Source organism: Erithacus rubecula (genome assembly GCF_903797595.1).
Source record: "Erithacus rubecula genome assembly, chromosome: 20".
Classification (NCBI taxonomy): Eukaryota; Metazoa; Chordata; class Aves; order Passeriformes; family Muscicapidae; genus Erithacus; species Erithacus rubecula.
This window is the reverse complement of record NC_136672.1, coordinates 11,804,683-11,819,502: the sequence shown is the minus strand read 5'-3', so window position 1 is coordinate 11,819,502 and position 14,820 is coordinate 11,804,683. Positions and strand designations below refer to the sequence as shown.

Genomic DNA, 14,820 nt, shown 5'->3' with positions numbered 1-14,820 from the left:
GAATTTGGTTCCAGCGTAGACAGAGAATTCTGTACACTTCTAAGTAATTTCTGATGTGATTGTGCCACTTTAACAGTATTTGAAATGCCTCTCCATGCCCTGGCAGCAGCATTTTTGAACTAAAATGGAAATTCAGCCCTTCTGCCGGGGTCTCTACACAGAATCATGGAATCCCAGAATGGTTTGGGTGGGAAGGCTCCTTAAAGCTTCTCCAGTTCCACTCCCTGCCGTGAGCAGGGACACCTTTCAGTAGCTCGGGGTGCTCCAAGCCCCAGTGTCCAACCTGGATTTGGACACTTCGGGAATACAGAAGCAGCCGCAGCCTCTCCTTGCTGGACAGCAGCATTGAAAGGCAGAGGGAAGGTTCAGCTGTGATGCTTGTGTTGCACTTAACATTGTACTGTGTGACAAAGGTGCCTTTAATCTTTTTTTCTTTTTTTTCTTTTTTTTTTTTTTTTTTTTGGTAATAAATTAAAAGGTTGCCTTGTCTTCTTAGAGTGTTGCATTCTACCTCTGTTGTTTTTCCTGGCAGTCTGGATCCTCTGCTTATATGTTTTTCTTCATTTATTAGATGTCCTGGATGTGGTGGATGTCTTGATTTAGGGCAGTGATGACTTTCATGAAGAAATCTTTAAATGAAGACATGATTATCCAAATATTTCCCTTCCCTGCTGTTGTCCCTGCTGCATTAGAAGCTACTGCTTCAGTCTAAAGATGGAACAGGTACAGGTTTTTTGGTATTGTGTAATTTCTACCAGTGGAGTGAAAGGGGCATCATTTTTACCCATTTTTAATATTTTTTTACCATTTTTTTCCTTGAGCTGTTTTATTGTCTTCCCTGCAAGCAGAAAGGGGGTGCAGATCCATGGTGTTTCCTCCTCAAGAGAGGCACTGAAGCTCTGTAGGTGCTTCTGCCCTTTTCCCCTGACCCTAAAGAGAAGAAACACTGTCCCTGCATGGACCGCCTGGCTTCTGTCACAGTGTTTTTAGGACAGTGAGGTGATCAGGAGAGGAAGGTGGTTTCCGTGGCTGTGGGCAGCTCTTCCCGAGATCAGGGAGAGAGGACTGTGCTGTTAAGTAGGAAATGGATGCATTTTCCAGAGAAAGCTTCTTCAGGAATGAAGCTCTGGTGGCAAATATTGCACAGTTCTACCAGCTCCTTGAGGAAAATCACAGGGGCACCAGTTGGGCTTGGAGCAGGATTTGCCCACAGAACCTCACTAAGTTCTCTGTGGGTATTTGGTGCTCAAGTAGCACCTGGGATGACTGAAAGAAAATTCTGTTTAACTTGTACATGTTAACTGGGGTGTGCCCCCCAGTACAAATCAGTTCTTCTCTGAGGTGGTGCTTGGCAGGGGGCTTTTCCTGTTAAAATACAGGAAAATACAGCACAGTGAGGATGGGTTATTTACTTCAGCAGGAACTAATGTGTGGAGGATTTTTCAGGTTCCTCAGTGGTCAGGAACTCTTGTCTAACATTTCTTGATCTTAGTACTTTTCTGAATGATGCTCTGTGGGCTGCTGCCAAGGCCCAAGGTAAGGAGGGTTGCCCCGCTGTCTGCTCAGGTGAATAGCTAAATTTGGTTTTGCTTTTCTAGGAGCACACATAGTGGAGAACCGTGTTGCTGTTTTCACTGAGCTCCTGCGCTCTCAGAAAGAACCCTTTGGTCTCTGCCTGATGTTCCAGTCTATGATAAAGATCTCAAGTCTCTGAAAACTGCTAAGTATCCTCAGCTCTACCAGTTTAATCAGTACTATAAACTCTGGATACCCAAGCAATCTCAGGAACCTGTGGTATGGAATACCTGAAGCCACTGAATTCTTGAGCCAGTATTCCTATAAAACCCTCACAGCTTATAGAGGTCACATTTCCATCAGAAAGAGCATTTCTGTCGAGCTAATTCTGTATTTCTTGTTGATCACGCTGGGACACAGATTTGCTGCAAGGTTTTCTCTGATGACACAAGAGGTCTCTGTGGTGTTTGGGAGGTGGCTCAGGGCTCAGGGGTGGGTCGTACACAGGCTCCTCACGGGGCACAGCAGAGCCTGCTGCATACAGTGGCCTCAGTTCAGAGTGCCTGGAGTTGCCCCTGGCTGGGTTGGGGATCACTGGGCTGGCTTTGGTGTTTTTCTCTAAGGCCAGCAGTGAACACTACAGATTCCCTGGGGGCACTGCTGGATGGCTCTGTTCTAGCAGGACTGCACACTTATGCTCCTGGAGCTTTGCCCTGGGTTCAGCCCAGAGCTCATCTCAAAACATGGGTAGCTGAGGAGATTTTTGATATTCATCATTGTTTTTCTCTTTTGCTTTTTTCACTTTAAACAGTTTAAAAATCACAAGGAGGTAAACGAGGAACCTGCTGTGCCCCTGAATTCTGTATTTACCACTTTGCTAAAGAGAGCCTATGAGAGAGGAAGCAATACCCTACTGGAAGGTGATGGTCAGAAAAAAATGGCTTTCTGGGTCCCACCTGGCCAGCTTTTGTTGGGAGTAAAGCAGGTGCTGTTATACCTGAAATCCACAGTAGAGAACTTCAGCAGTGTAAGAGCAATATTGTAATAATATTGTGGTTATGTTTGGTTTATTTTCATGCAGAAGGTACAAATTACTTAGCTGTTAAAATTTAGGTTCCAGTTCTGTAGCTCTTTTTTCTGTACTTGTCTCTGAGGCTGCACAGCACTGTACAAAACTGCATGTAATTTGTAAACAAATGCCAGTTCTTATTATTGAGGAGCTTTGCATTTACTTTGCATGGGTCACCTTGCTGATCGGTGTGAGTGCAAATAAACTCGAGATTTTAATCCAGCTCCTGGGTCTCCCTAAGAAGCCTTTGCAGAGAGTAACATTCACTGGCCTGTGTACCTCCAAATGTCACAATATAAATGAAATTCTATCACTATTTATTTGGCAACCTGAGACTTCTCCTAGAATCGGGTTTCTACATAGGGAAGTGGTTCCTTCCCCCAGAAGAGGCTGTAATCTAAGTAGTTCTTAGTTAACTCCTATTCCTGTTGTTTAATTACCCTTCTGCTCCCATCCTCTTTTCTACACTTCCAAGATGTCTTTATTTTCATAGCTTGGTAAAACCTTGGGTCCTCAGTTTGCTGATCTCTGTGTGGACCTGCTGAGCATCCTATTGTGCCGGGGCAATCAAATAAAGCTGGAGCAGCAGCAGGAACAGGAAGAGCGTCAGGCTGATGGGATCTCTTTGTGGATGAGGAGTCTCTGATGACAGAAGTGTCTTCAAATGACAAGGTACCAAATCCCTGCACACAGAGGTACCTGTTAGTAAACTTGGATTTGGCTGATTCTCTAAGGAATAGTTTGCTGATCAGAGAACTGTTGTTCAGCTCTTGGAGGAGAATTTAGGAATGTAGAGCGTGAGGTTGCTAAACTACTGTGTGGAGATGTGACCCAGCTGCATCACCCACAGTCCCACCCTGAGCTGGAACATGTCAGGAGAAGTCCCAAATGAGATCACCTTTGCAGAAAAAAATGTATTCCCTCAGCTCTGTGTAAAGCCTTATTGAAAATTATGTACTTGAGGAGGGAATTTTTCCTCCTTTCATCTGTTCTGTGAATTTGTGGAGATTAGAGTGTGTAGATGAACCCCAGAATACTCAGTTTTCCTCTGCAGATGAGCTTAGACATGTCCAGAGTGTTCAGTATAACAGCATAAATCCCCCAGCATAAATGTTGGGAGAATGATATTTATGTGCTTGTAATTCATTAATATTGTTTATCCTCTGGCCAGCGAGTAGACAATTTCATGTTCAGTGAGTGTAACTGATAAACTGTGGAAAATAGGCAGATGACTGTTTATTTTTTACCCTGCACCATTTTACCAATTCAGTGACACTGTTACCTCTGTGTGTTGCAGACCCTGGAGGATACACTCACCTTGATTTTCAGGCATCCTACACTGGAGAACTGGTTCCTGGCGTTGGAACTGCGCTCTGTTCCTCAGCCTGGTCTGAACCCTGTCCCTGTGAAGCTCCTGTCAGCTCACCTCAATTCTGGGGTGCTCCAGCAGCTTAAAACAGGCACTCCCGCCCTGCAGAGCATCATGAGGGATCACAGACACGTCTTGTCCAAGTATTTCAAAGCCATCACCAAAAGTGTCCTGGAAGTGCTGCAGACTGTGGGGCAGGACAGAAGCCAGGTCTATGCCAGGAAGTCTCACCAGCTGCAGGCTCTGGAGGAGCTGCACATGTACATGACTGCAGCCCAGCTGAAGGAGATCACTTTAACCATGCTGCAACTTCCTGAGAACAGCTTGACTTGTCAGAAATCTGAAAAATCCCCTAAAATAGGGAAACAGTTAAGCTTCTATGGACAAATCTTGGTGCAGCTCCTTGCAGACAGCTACCAAGGACATCCCCAGCAAGAAGAACTTCTGCTGTCCGCAGAGCACGTTCAGGCTTTGGGGAAATTGATGTCAGCATCGGCCAGCAAAGATTTGGAGCAAGGTTTCCTTCAGGCTCTCCAGAGTGAGCCAGTCCTGGCTCTCGCAGGTGGTGTCAAGGTGCAGGCTCACTGTCTTGCCCAGTGCTCACACACTTCCCTGGCCATTGTGGCCATGCTGATCCAGCACTCCAGGACTCACCTGCTGCGGTTGGAGCTCTGGTGTCTGAGCAGTACCACTGGGAAGTACCTGAGGAAGCACATGGAGAGCTTTCTTCCGCTCGTTCACGTGTATTTGCAGTGCAGAGACCTGGATGGTTTCAGCCGACCTTCCACAGGTAAAGGCACCTCTGAGCCCTGCCAGTGATGCAGGAGCCACATTCCCTGTGCAGGATCTGCTGGCCTTAAGGGCTGGCAATCTTCACAGCACAGATAAAGGTGATAAGACTTGGATGTCTGACCTCTAGTGACTGTCTTGGAAGTACCTCTGCAGCACTAAAGGTGAAGAGCTGTTCTGAGGCTTGCCTGTTAGACTGAAGCCAAGTGCTCTTGCAGTTACTGCTGCCCAGATTTCTCTTTTGAAGCCCTTATTTAATGCTTAGTGAATGTGGAAATCTGTCATTGTGCTTCTCCTGCTTTAGTACAGGAGGTAAAACCTTTTGCTCAGGCATGGATAGAAGAGTGTCTGGAGTGTGCAATGCCACAGCCAGATGGTTTTTGCAGAACCTGAGCTTTCACTTTTGCAGAGTCCAAAAATTTTCTTTCTAAAACAAACCTCCAGCGGTGGGCTGGCTACAGTAATGCTCTCCTAAGGTGGCTATCCAGAATTTCCTAAACCAACAGCACCATTACATCTATGGACAAGTGTGTTAAATTCTCTATCAACAAACGATGAGTTAGGATTCAACTGGATAGAACAGGATCACTTGAATTTCATTTCTCTTGTTGTCCAGAAATGTAAATAGCAGAGGAAATGGGCTGTAGCTCTACCTACAAGGTCAAGCAGTGATAAGACCTTGTCAGCACCCTGGGAGGTAGCAGATGTTAAAGAAGTGAGCCTCTCTGGAGCACTTCTCCGTAACAGATTAGCAGCTGCTGTAGCATCGTTTCCTACAAACTGAGTAGCCTGGGCCTGGATTAGAAAATTATTTGGGATTAGTGTGTTGTTGATTAATACCTGCAGCTGGTGGAACCCATGCCCTCTGCTCTACCAGCCATTGTCCTGAGGAAAGCCCTGTGGAAGGAGCTCTGTGCTGGGATTCAGGATGCTGGAGTGTTGCATGAGGCCTCCATGAAACTGCAAATTCTTTCTAAGTTGTTGCCACCTTTAGAAGGCAAAGGGTTGCAGAGTCTAATGGACCAGCTTCCTGCTGCTCTTTCTTTCTCTCTCTCTCTATTTCTCTATTTCCCTCTATTTCTTTCTCTCTCCCTCTGTTCCTCTAACTCTATTTCCTTCTCTTTCTCTCTCCCTCTATTTCTCGAACTCTCTACTATTTCTTTCTGTCCCCGTTTCTCTAACTCTATTTCTTTCTCTCTCCCTCTGTTTAACTCTACTTCCCTCTCACTGTATTTCCCCCAGTTTCTTGCTCTAACTCTTTTTCTCTGTCTCTCTCTTCCTCTATTTCCCTTTCTCTTAATTAAAAAAAAAAAAAAAAAAGTTTTAAACATTTAAATAAAAACATTTATTCCCTGGGAGCCTGAAATTTTTTACTGTTGCACCAGACGTACAGTGGTTTTTTTTCTTTTTATATATACTATATGGGGACCCTATTCAGCAGCCCTGCCCCCAAGGGGAGGAGGCCCCGCCCCCAAGGGTGGAAGGCCCTGCCCCTGTGATAAGCCACGCCCACAGGTGAGGAGGCCACGCCCACAGGAAGAAGCCCTGCTCGCCCGTAAGGAGGCCGTGCCCACGGAGGAAGAGGCCACGCCCCCAGAGAAGCCCCGCCCCTAAGGGGAACCTCCACTCAAAGGTGAGGAGGCCGCACCCCCGAGAAGCCTTGTCCACTGGGGAGGAAGCCACGCCCCCATCCCTCAAAAAAATCATACTAAATGAATTCCCAAAAACAAAAACCTCGACAAAAACTAAAAGAAGCCCTGTCTCTAACCAAAAAAAAAAAAATTAAAAAAAAAAAAAATCTATTTATTGATATTTAATTTATATTCATATTTATAAGCCATATATATTTTATATATTCAATAAAGGTCATATTATAACACATAAAATATTAGTATTGTTGTTTATTATATACATAATCTTTATATTGCTAATATTTTTTTTCTATTTTATGTATGTCTATATCTTAATATATTATATATTTGCATGTTTCTAATTTTAATATTATTTCTTTAAAAGCTCCACCTCTAACTAAATGCAAACAAAAAAACCCTTTATTTTAAATGATACTTGAATACATGTTTCTATCTCTATTTTTCATATTTATATCTTTAATATATCTCACCAAGATAGGGAACAGTCAGGGAGGAGCACTGGCCAGCAGTCAGACTGGGCAGGGCTACTTTAGCACAAGAATATTTACAGGTAGAAGCAATTCCCTCCTTTGCATCTTGTTTTTATTTAACACCCCCCAAAATTCAATTCCTATCTCAAGGAATGTGCAGTCCTGCCTTTTCCCTGCACAGTGTTTGTACAGAGGACCTGGGCCCAGCAGGCACCCGTGAGTCATTGAATAAATCCAGGTTTACATTTCAAAGGTTCTCCTTCTGGCACTGCATGTTTGCAGATCTGGGCTGGCATGTTTGATTCCCCTCACGGCCACAGCCAAGAACAATTGATCAGATTTTGCAGAGAATTCCCATTAAAACTCAGCTATAATCAGTGAAAATAAAAAAAATTCTTCAGAACCTGATTTCCTTTTCTAGTATAATTTGTTGATTTCTAGCCCAAAGAACATCTTAGTTTAGTCTATAGTTGGAAAGCGGAAGGAGCATCTGGAATTTTAGCACCTGTCATGTGATGAAGTTCCTGTTTTATGCTCATCCTACATTCATACCTAGTGAAAAATACAGATGGTGCTGGTTTGTATTTCTGAAACCTTCCATTAGCAGTTTCCATCTTTGCAGCAGCACAAGTGGGGGGCAGGGGGGAGTACATGAAGGTTTATAAGCAGGGTGAAATCTCTGTGTGTGCTACGTAGGTACGATAACACAACTTGCAGGAAGGTACAGCTGCCAATGAAAACAAGTTTCAGCTCTGCTCATGGGTTTTATCCAGATGAATGCTGATTGTTCAGCATTACCTAATAGCCAGCTTCTTTCAGAATTTGCAAAGGTATCTCTACAAACTATGTTTTAGCACAATATTATTGATGACATCTAATACACTAATAAAGCACATATACAGTAAACAACAATAAAAATAATTTCAGTGAATATATTTAGAAGTAAATGAAATTTTAATTGGGATACTTTTGTAACTACTCTCCCCACATGAGAGCTGCCTCAGGCTGGGTGAGTGTGAGGATATCCAGTTATTCCTTTGGGCTTGGTGCATGGCAGGGTGCAGAGCTCATGGTAAATCTTGCTTAAACACTTTTAATATCAAAATATTTTAAAGCACAGACTTTGAAGAAATAACGTACGAAAGTCTATTGCAAGCCTGGGTGCAAGCTGTCCTTATTACTGATGGGTGTTTTGTCACACCACTCTGAGGACAGAGTATGTCCCAAAAGCTTCACTAACCCTTGTCTTCTGCTGGCAGGGGAGCATCCTAGCCTCGGTCTCACGGGCTGTGTGGAGATTCCTTCCTGGAGCAGTGTCCCCCCATGAGGATGAGCCAGAGATTGGGACATTGGACCAGGTAAGGATCTTTTTCTCTTTAGTTCTTGTTTTTGCTGGCTTTAATGTCACGGCTGCAGTGTTCCTTCAGATGCTGTGCCCTGCAACAGCAGTTCCAGCTCCTGAGCTGGGCAGGGTACAGTTCTGGGGAGGGGCTCACCAGTGTCCATTTAAATCAATCATTTGTTTTATTTCCGTCAGTCTCTCAGGTTTGCCACCCTCGGTCCCACGGGACAGAACTGTGCAAAGGCTCTGTCCTGTCTGTACAAAATCCTGGGCAGTGTTTCCAGCAGCAGGGGCTGGAGGCATCAGGAGCTGCCTTTTGAGCCTTGTTCTTCCCTTGGGTTTTACAGAGGGTGACAGATTCTGCCCTTAATGTTTATTTTGAACATTGATCCTACAGATGGACAGTTCAGGTAACAGGGGTTAGAGTCAGTTCTTGGACCCAACGCAGATTTTTTTCCCACAAAGACCAACTGAAGTTCCTGAGATAGCACACAGATGATGCACTGGAACTTTGGGATTCATAGTAAGTGTTCCCAGATGATTTTGGGAGGTTGAACTGATCTCATGGCTGAGAGCTGCATCGCCCCGGCTGCTGGCAGAGGAGGCAGAACTGGGACAGGACAGCTCCTCCATTCCTTGTTCCCACAAAATCCAGTGTTATAATTCCGGGGCTGCTGCGGGCGTTGATTCTGCGAGCTCCAGATAAAGGCTGTGCTTGCTGCTCCGCCCCTGTCGCTGGGGAAGTGACGTCACGCACTATGGCGGCTCGCGGCTGAGGGGGTGGACGAGCGCGGGTGTCGGGAATCCGTGTCCATCTTGCTCGCGAGCTGCGGCGGCCGTCTTGCCTGTCTCGCTAGTATCGAGCGGCGAGACTAAAGCCGCGATGGCATCCGAAACCGCAGGACTGTGAGGCATCAGAACGAGAGCCAGCAGGCCGGGCAGAACAGAAACGGGTTGCAGACGAGCCGAGCTGCCGCCATGGAGCTGAGGGTTGGGAACCGGTACCGGCTGGGCCGGAAGATCGGGAGCGGCTCCTTCGGGGATATCTACCTGGGTAAGGAGGATGGCTCGCTGCGGATTTAGCTGGCCCGTTTTGTGGCTGTGTGGAGGACATCGAGGGCCTAGCCGGGTCGGGCAAGTACCTGGGCTAGGGGCACAGTAGCAGTAATTTAATATCTCGTTGACATCATGTCCTTATCTGTACAGTGCGGAAATCGGGAATTTTGGTTTTACTCGGCTGCCTCTTCTCATTGTTGTCTGGTGACCTTGGGCACCGTTCGCGTCTGTAAAATGGGCATAAGGGTAAAAATCGCCTCATTTGAAAACACGGGGGAAAAAAAAATCAGCAACAAAACCACATAACCCTAAAACCCCCACAACCTACCACATTCGGAAAAACGTTTTGGGAAAGAAACGTGTTACAGGGTTAAATATCGCTGCAGTGGACTAGGAAAAATTGTTGTCAGAAGGATCTTTCTTTCTCCTGTGAGGCCTAAAAAAATTTACACCACTACAGGTGATTAGGTTGCAGTAAAAAAAAACATTAAATCCTTCAAATAACCCTCGTAGTTTGGCTATTCGTATTGCTTCACCGTAGCCTAATCGTGATCGCTATGCAGTTGCAAAACGCACAGGATTGGAATTATCTTTGCCAGTGCATTATTATCGCACTCTAACATAACGGCCTACTGCTGTTGCTTATGACAAGCAAGTCATAAGCAACAGGTGGTGGGAACAAGAAGTTTTGAAAACAGGTATTTTTAAAATACTCTGCTTATTCGGCAAACTCTCAAGCCATGTGAAGTGGGTTTAATCCAAAGAAACACGAGCATTATGTCCCATCCGGTAGACACAAGTACTCTGCTTTTGAAAATTGTGTTAACTTAGAAAAGCAAATCAAGGGAGTGTGTGTGTGTGGGGTGAAGTGAAACTTGCAGAAGCTAAGGAAAATAATGTCACTTGCTAGCTTATGTGGTTTGATTGGCTGGCAGTGTGTGCAGTATGAGGGTTGGGGGTTGTTTTTCTAGACATCTTGCAGAGCACAGCTGGCACTCCAAAATAATTCGTTACCTAAGGTTGCTTGTGTACAAATAATGAAATGCTGGTTATCCGTAAGACAGGTCATGTGCCTGATGTAAAGTACACATTTTTAACTGAAAGTATGTGATTGTATAGAGACAGAGAACATGATTTTACCTCTCTGCAGTGCACGTATAGAAGATTGAAGATGAGAATGTAGAAGATCATGGCAAAGCTTGTGCAAAAATCCTTGTTAGCTTCCGTTGGGATTTTTGGGGGGTAATTAAGACGGCAGTTAAAATCTGAAAAGTCTTAAATTATTAGAAAAAACTAACTTTTGACTACTGCTCACATAAATCAGGTTGTATTACAGTACTAATATCAAGTGCAAATGAAATAAATGTTTATGTGTCACTTTTATCTCTATGCATGCAGCTCACACCAGTGAAGTAACACAGGAAGTAATAGTTTCCTGTATGCTAGTGTATGTATTAATGCCATACTGAATTTTCTGCAATAAATCCTCTGGGTTTTACATTTTTTTAATTTCTTTATAATTGTCATGGATTTACTGCAGAGCTTACTGCAAATGTCATACCTGAGCCAGTAACTAGCATAGAAGTATGTGAATGGAAGATCCAGCTGGTGGCACGGGTTTATTTTCCAAAGGAAAACGAGTCCCATTTGGTTTGCATACCATTATCTGGTAGAATAGATGTTTGAAAGCTATGTTTTTTGTGATAAGGAAGTGTGGTCGGTTTTTTTAAAATTCCAGTTACTGCTTGGTTGTTCAGACTGTACACTACACATAAGTGTCTTAAAATAATTTCTAAAGTTATTTCAGAAGTCATTATTTATTTTTAAGTAGACACACCTTCTGATAGGCCTCAGTGAATCTGTAGATTACCTCAGTGTACATTCCCAGCTCAATTTTATGCTTTGGAAAGGAGGAATTGAATATTTGAATATTTTTGCCTGTTTCCAGTTCCCCATGTTTTGTCTTAAATGCAGCTTCAAGGGTGTTGAAGACATTCCAGAGTAGAGGGGAGGGACTTCCTTCGTTTTCCCACCCTTTTCCTTTTACCCTACCTTGGAATAAGGAGCCAACAACACTGTTAGGAGTGTGGTTCTTTCACATTCTTTACTCTTCTCCTTTGTACCTCAAAATTTGTCTTTTGGAATGTGGAATGGACGGGGGTCTGTGGGACACGATTTTTAAATGTAAGGCACTATTATAAATAAGTGTGGACAATTTAAAGAAAATAAAGTTGAGGAGTTTACCTATGTTGCCTTCCAAAGGAAGATACGAAAGAAATTAATATACAGATATTCTAAGTAGTATAAAAGGTAGACAGGAGTGAGTGGATCAGAGTAAGCATTTCTTTTATTGCCCAGACCGTGAAGTCAAGTAGAAATGAGTCCTGAAGACAGAGTAGTCCCAGTGTTTTCATGGTTTCTTGTGTGATGTATATGTTTTTCTTAAGAATTAGTTTTATGTTGTAAACTAATTAAAATAATCTCCTAGGGAAGAGGACTTGGCAATTATAAGTACATTTTTTTGTCTTTCTTTTATGCTTATAAGTGATGACTTCTCATTATAGTGCTTGTTGCTACTTTTTAATTAATGATTCATTTTATAGAACTGCTGCTTCTCAAATATTATTACATATTCCTTAAAGGAAGGAAGCTAAGCTTTTGGTGAAATACAGGATGGTGTAAAATTTTGGAAATTTTTGTCTCAGGTTTAAGGTGTAGACAAAAGTCCCTGTTTGGGGACAAGTACTGGATTGCTTGGCAAAGTGATTTCCCTTTATGTGCCTCTCATTGGTTTTGCTGGACTCAGAAATATGAATTGTGTTGTTTTAGTAGGAAATCTCATGTTTTGAAGAAGAGGGCTTACATGGAAGTGGAGTTCAGACAAGAATCTTGTCTTTCTTAGGTGGTAAAAACTTCTCGGGAAGAGCAAGTATGCTAACAAGTGACCTAGCAGATCAAGACTGTGGTTTGTCAAATAAATTTTAATAGTGTGTTGAGCGGGACTTGATCCTGATAATACAGGTCTGGATCCTCCTGCACAGTTTTTTTGTTAATCAACCACAGAAGTCTGCAGCTGTCTTTGAAGAGATATGTTTTTCATTATATGCAGATGGAAGTTTGTGTCTGTTTTGGATCAGAGAAGTTTTTTTAAAAAGCCAGACTGACCAGAACCCTGCTGTTGACCGCTCATCAGTTAATACAGTCTTCAGTCTACAGACCTCTCTGATTTTGGCGCCTGTAGAACCCTGGAGAAAAAGGGATAATCAGGAAAGGTCAGGAGTTGTGTGGTTGAAAATCAAGACTTTAGTTTGGGATGGGGAGATCAGTGTTAAGTCCTTCCTCCTTGTATTGTTGGTACATGCTTTCAAATCTGGGTTGATGTTCACCGTGATTAATTTAAAGTCCACCAAAATAATTAATTCATGAAATGTGAAAAATACTGTATTACATATTGAGGAGCTTTCAGTTGCTCCTAACTGTACTGTGTCCAAAGTCACAATCCAGGATCCTGTCACCTGTTATGCTAGATAAAAAGGAGTCGTACAAGACAGATTTATGTATGGCCTTATTTTTTTTGTGTGTTTTTCAGTTGATGGCCTTGAGTTGTGCTTATCGTATCTCGAGTGAGCTTCAAACATTTTGTTGATTTTTTAAGGTGCACTGTGAAATGCCTAATATATAGCTGCTGGGCTGTCCATTCAGAGAAACTCTGCGTCTGGCAACACCACCTTGATACCCACTTGTGCTTGCAAATAGAAAGACATTTTGTCAACGTAGAAAAAGATGCATAGTGTTGTGGGAGCTCAGACAATTCCATGCGCTATCAGTTCCTGCCAGAGTGAACAGTCATGTCCATCTTGAGGTGTGGGATGTTAGCATGTCATTGTAGCTTTAATTTTTCTGACTATATAGCATAAAAGCCTGTAAATCACTGAACTAGCTCCTTAACAATGGGAACAGGATTTCACAACTATAAAAGTTAGGCCAGTACACTGTAATGGTCAAAGAAAAACATACGGGAAAAAGTAGGTAGGCAGAAAACTATGATATTATGCATGTCTTAATTTCTTTGTGTGACTGTCAGAAAGGGCATTGCAGAACTGACAAAGGTACAGATAAAGAGAAATGGGAAATTATATGCAGTAATTAAAAATTACTTATATAAGGAATGTCAGGAGTTTTTGAACTCTGAAAAGAGTTAAGGGAAAGTGAGGTAGTGCTAAAGTGTATGCAATCCTGACAATGGAAGAAGTGAGTAGAAAAGGTTTGTTTGCTGTTTCTCGACAAGACAAAACAACAAGTGAACCTCAAGTTAGGCTTTTGAAAGTGGGGAATCAGATCAAACGGTGGGTGATATACTTCACATGATCCTGAACCATGAGGTAAAGCAGAAAAGGACCAAATTCTCAAAGTACAGTGACTTGGCAATATGTCTGTGGAGTGTCACACGTTTCCTTTTCCCATTTCCTTTTTTCCTGTAGTTTGCAAGTTGCTTGGCTGTGAGAGTGTGTGTTTTCTTGACTGTTTCTTTTTAAGAATGACAGTTTCTCCATACATACTCTGAAAGTGAACAGGATATTTTTTGATTGTGGAAACAAGAATTTAATGGGATTTGAAGAAAGCTTTTGCAGACTGCAGGTTCTTCAGTCTAGATAATCTGCCTTCCAGCCAAGTAAAATGAGGTATCAGGGTACAGCACTGGAGTATGTTGAAGGGATATTGTAGTCTCTATTTCCAAGGCTTAAGAGGAGGTGATTTGAATTCATAGTATTTCTTCTGTTGGCAGGGCTGTGTGCCATGTTTGCAAATATTAATTCTGAGCATTTTTACCACAAGCTGGAAGTGGAAAGACATCTCTGAGAAGATGTACTTGGTTTACTTTTGTTTCTTTTTTTGTTTAATGAGATAGCAGCAGTTTTGGCTTCTTACGCTATGGTCTCTAACAGTTTTCTCTTATAATCCTAGTCTGTTAGAGAGTATCTGTAAGGTTTCAAAAGAATTTTTAGATAATCGTGGCTGAAAATATTTAATCTCTGGATGTTTGCCATTGAGAAATAGTTTGTTGATGTTCATTTTGTTTCAGTTTTGGCAAAGGAAGTGCACCTTAAAAATATTTTGACCAATGTTTAAATTCTTCTGGTTTTAGGAACTGATATTGCTGCCGGAGAAGAGGTTGCAATAAAGTTGGAATGTGTGAAAACCAAACATCCTCAGCTCCACATCGAGAGTAAAATCTACAAAATGATGCAGGGTGGAGGCAAGCAAAATATTTTCCTTCTTCAAAGATTCTACAAGTTTTATGGTTTTGATGTATCTGCCACCTGGCAGTTAATGCTTAGGATCTCTTTTGAGAAATAAGGAGAAGGTGGGAAAGGTAGAAGGGTAGAGGAAGAGCAGTGTTTCAGTTCTGCAAGGGTTGTAGAGGAGCAGTTCCAAATCCGTGGCTACCACGCTTCATGATAGCCAGTGATATCCTCCAAAGTTTCTCATGGTTTCCCAAAATAGTAAAATGGGAGGACTTTGTGCAATGTGAAATAAAGTTTTGTCCCAGAACAGTG

General features: G+C 42.8%; 2 protein-coding genes across 6 annotated transcripts in view; both read left to right on the top strand.

Annotated features, from left to right (window-relative positions):
* Window positions 1-1,696: 1,696 nt before the first annotated feature.
* Window positions 1,697-5,560, top strand: LOC306810837 (nucleolar pre-ribosomal-associated protein 1-like). Its single transcript, XM_079323835.1, has 4 exons — window positions 1,697-1,794; window positions 2,327-2,542; window positions 3,078-3,256; window positions 3,882-5,560. The coding sequence occupies exons 3-4, from the start codon at window positions 3,230-3,232 to the stop codon at window positions 4,770-4,772; spliced, it is 918 nt and encodes a 305-aa protein (XP_079179961.1). The 5' UTR covers window positions 1,697-1,794; window positions 2,327-2,542; window positions 3,078-3,229; the 3' UTR covers window positions 4,773-5,560.
* Window positions 5,561-8,937: 3,377 nt separating this feature from the next.
* LOC306810597 (casein kinase I) overlaps window positions 8,938-14,820 on the top strand; it is a 67,452-nt gene continuing 61,569 nt past the window's right edge. Inside the window, exons 1-2 of one of the 5 annotated variants that reach the window (XM_079323339.1) lie at window positions 8,938-9,260; window positions 14,409-14,519. In XM_079323339.1, coding sequence (XP_079179465.1) covers window positions 9,185-9,260; window positions 14,409-14,519 — 187 coding nt within the window. In that variant the 5' untranslated portion in view covers window positions 8,938-9,184. Of the gene's footprint in view, window positions 9,261-14,408; window positions 14,557-14,820 lie in introns of those variants that run through there. The other 4 variants (XM_079323338.1, XM_079323340.1, XM_079323341.1 and 1 more) reach the window with 4 other exon arrangements.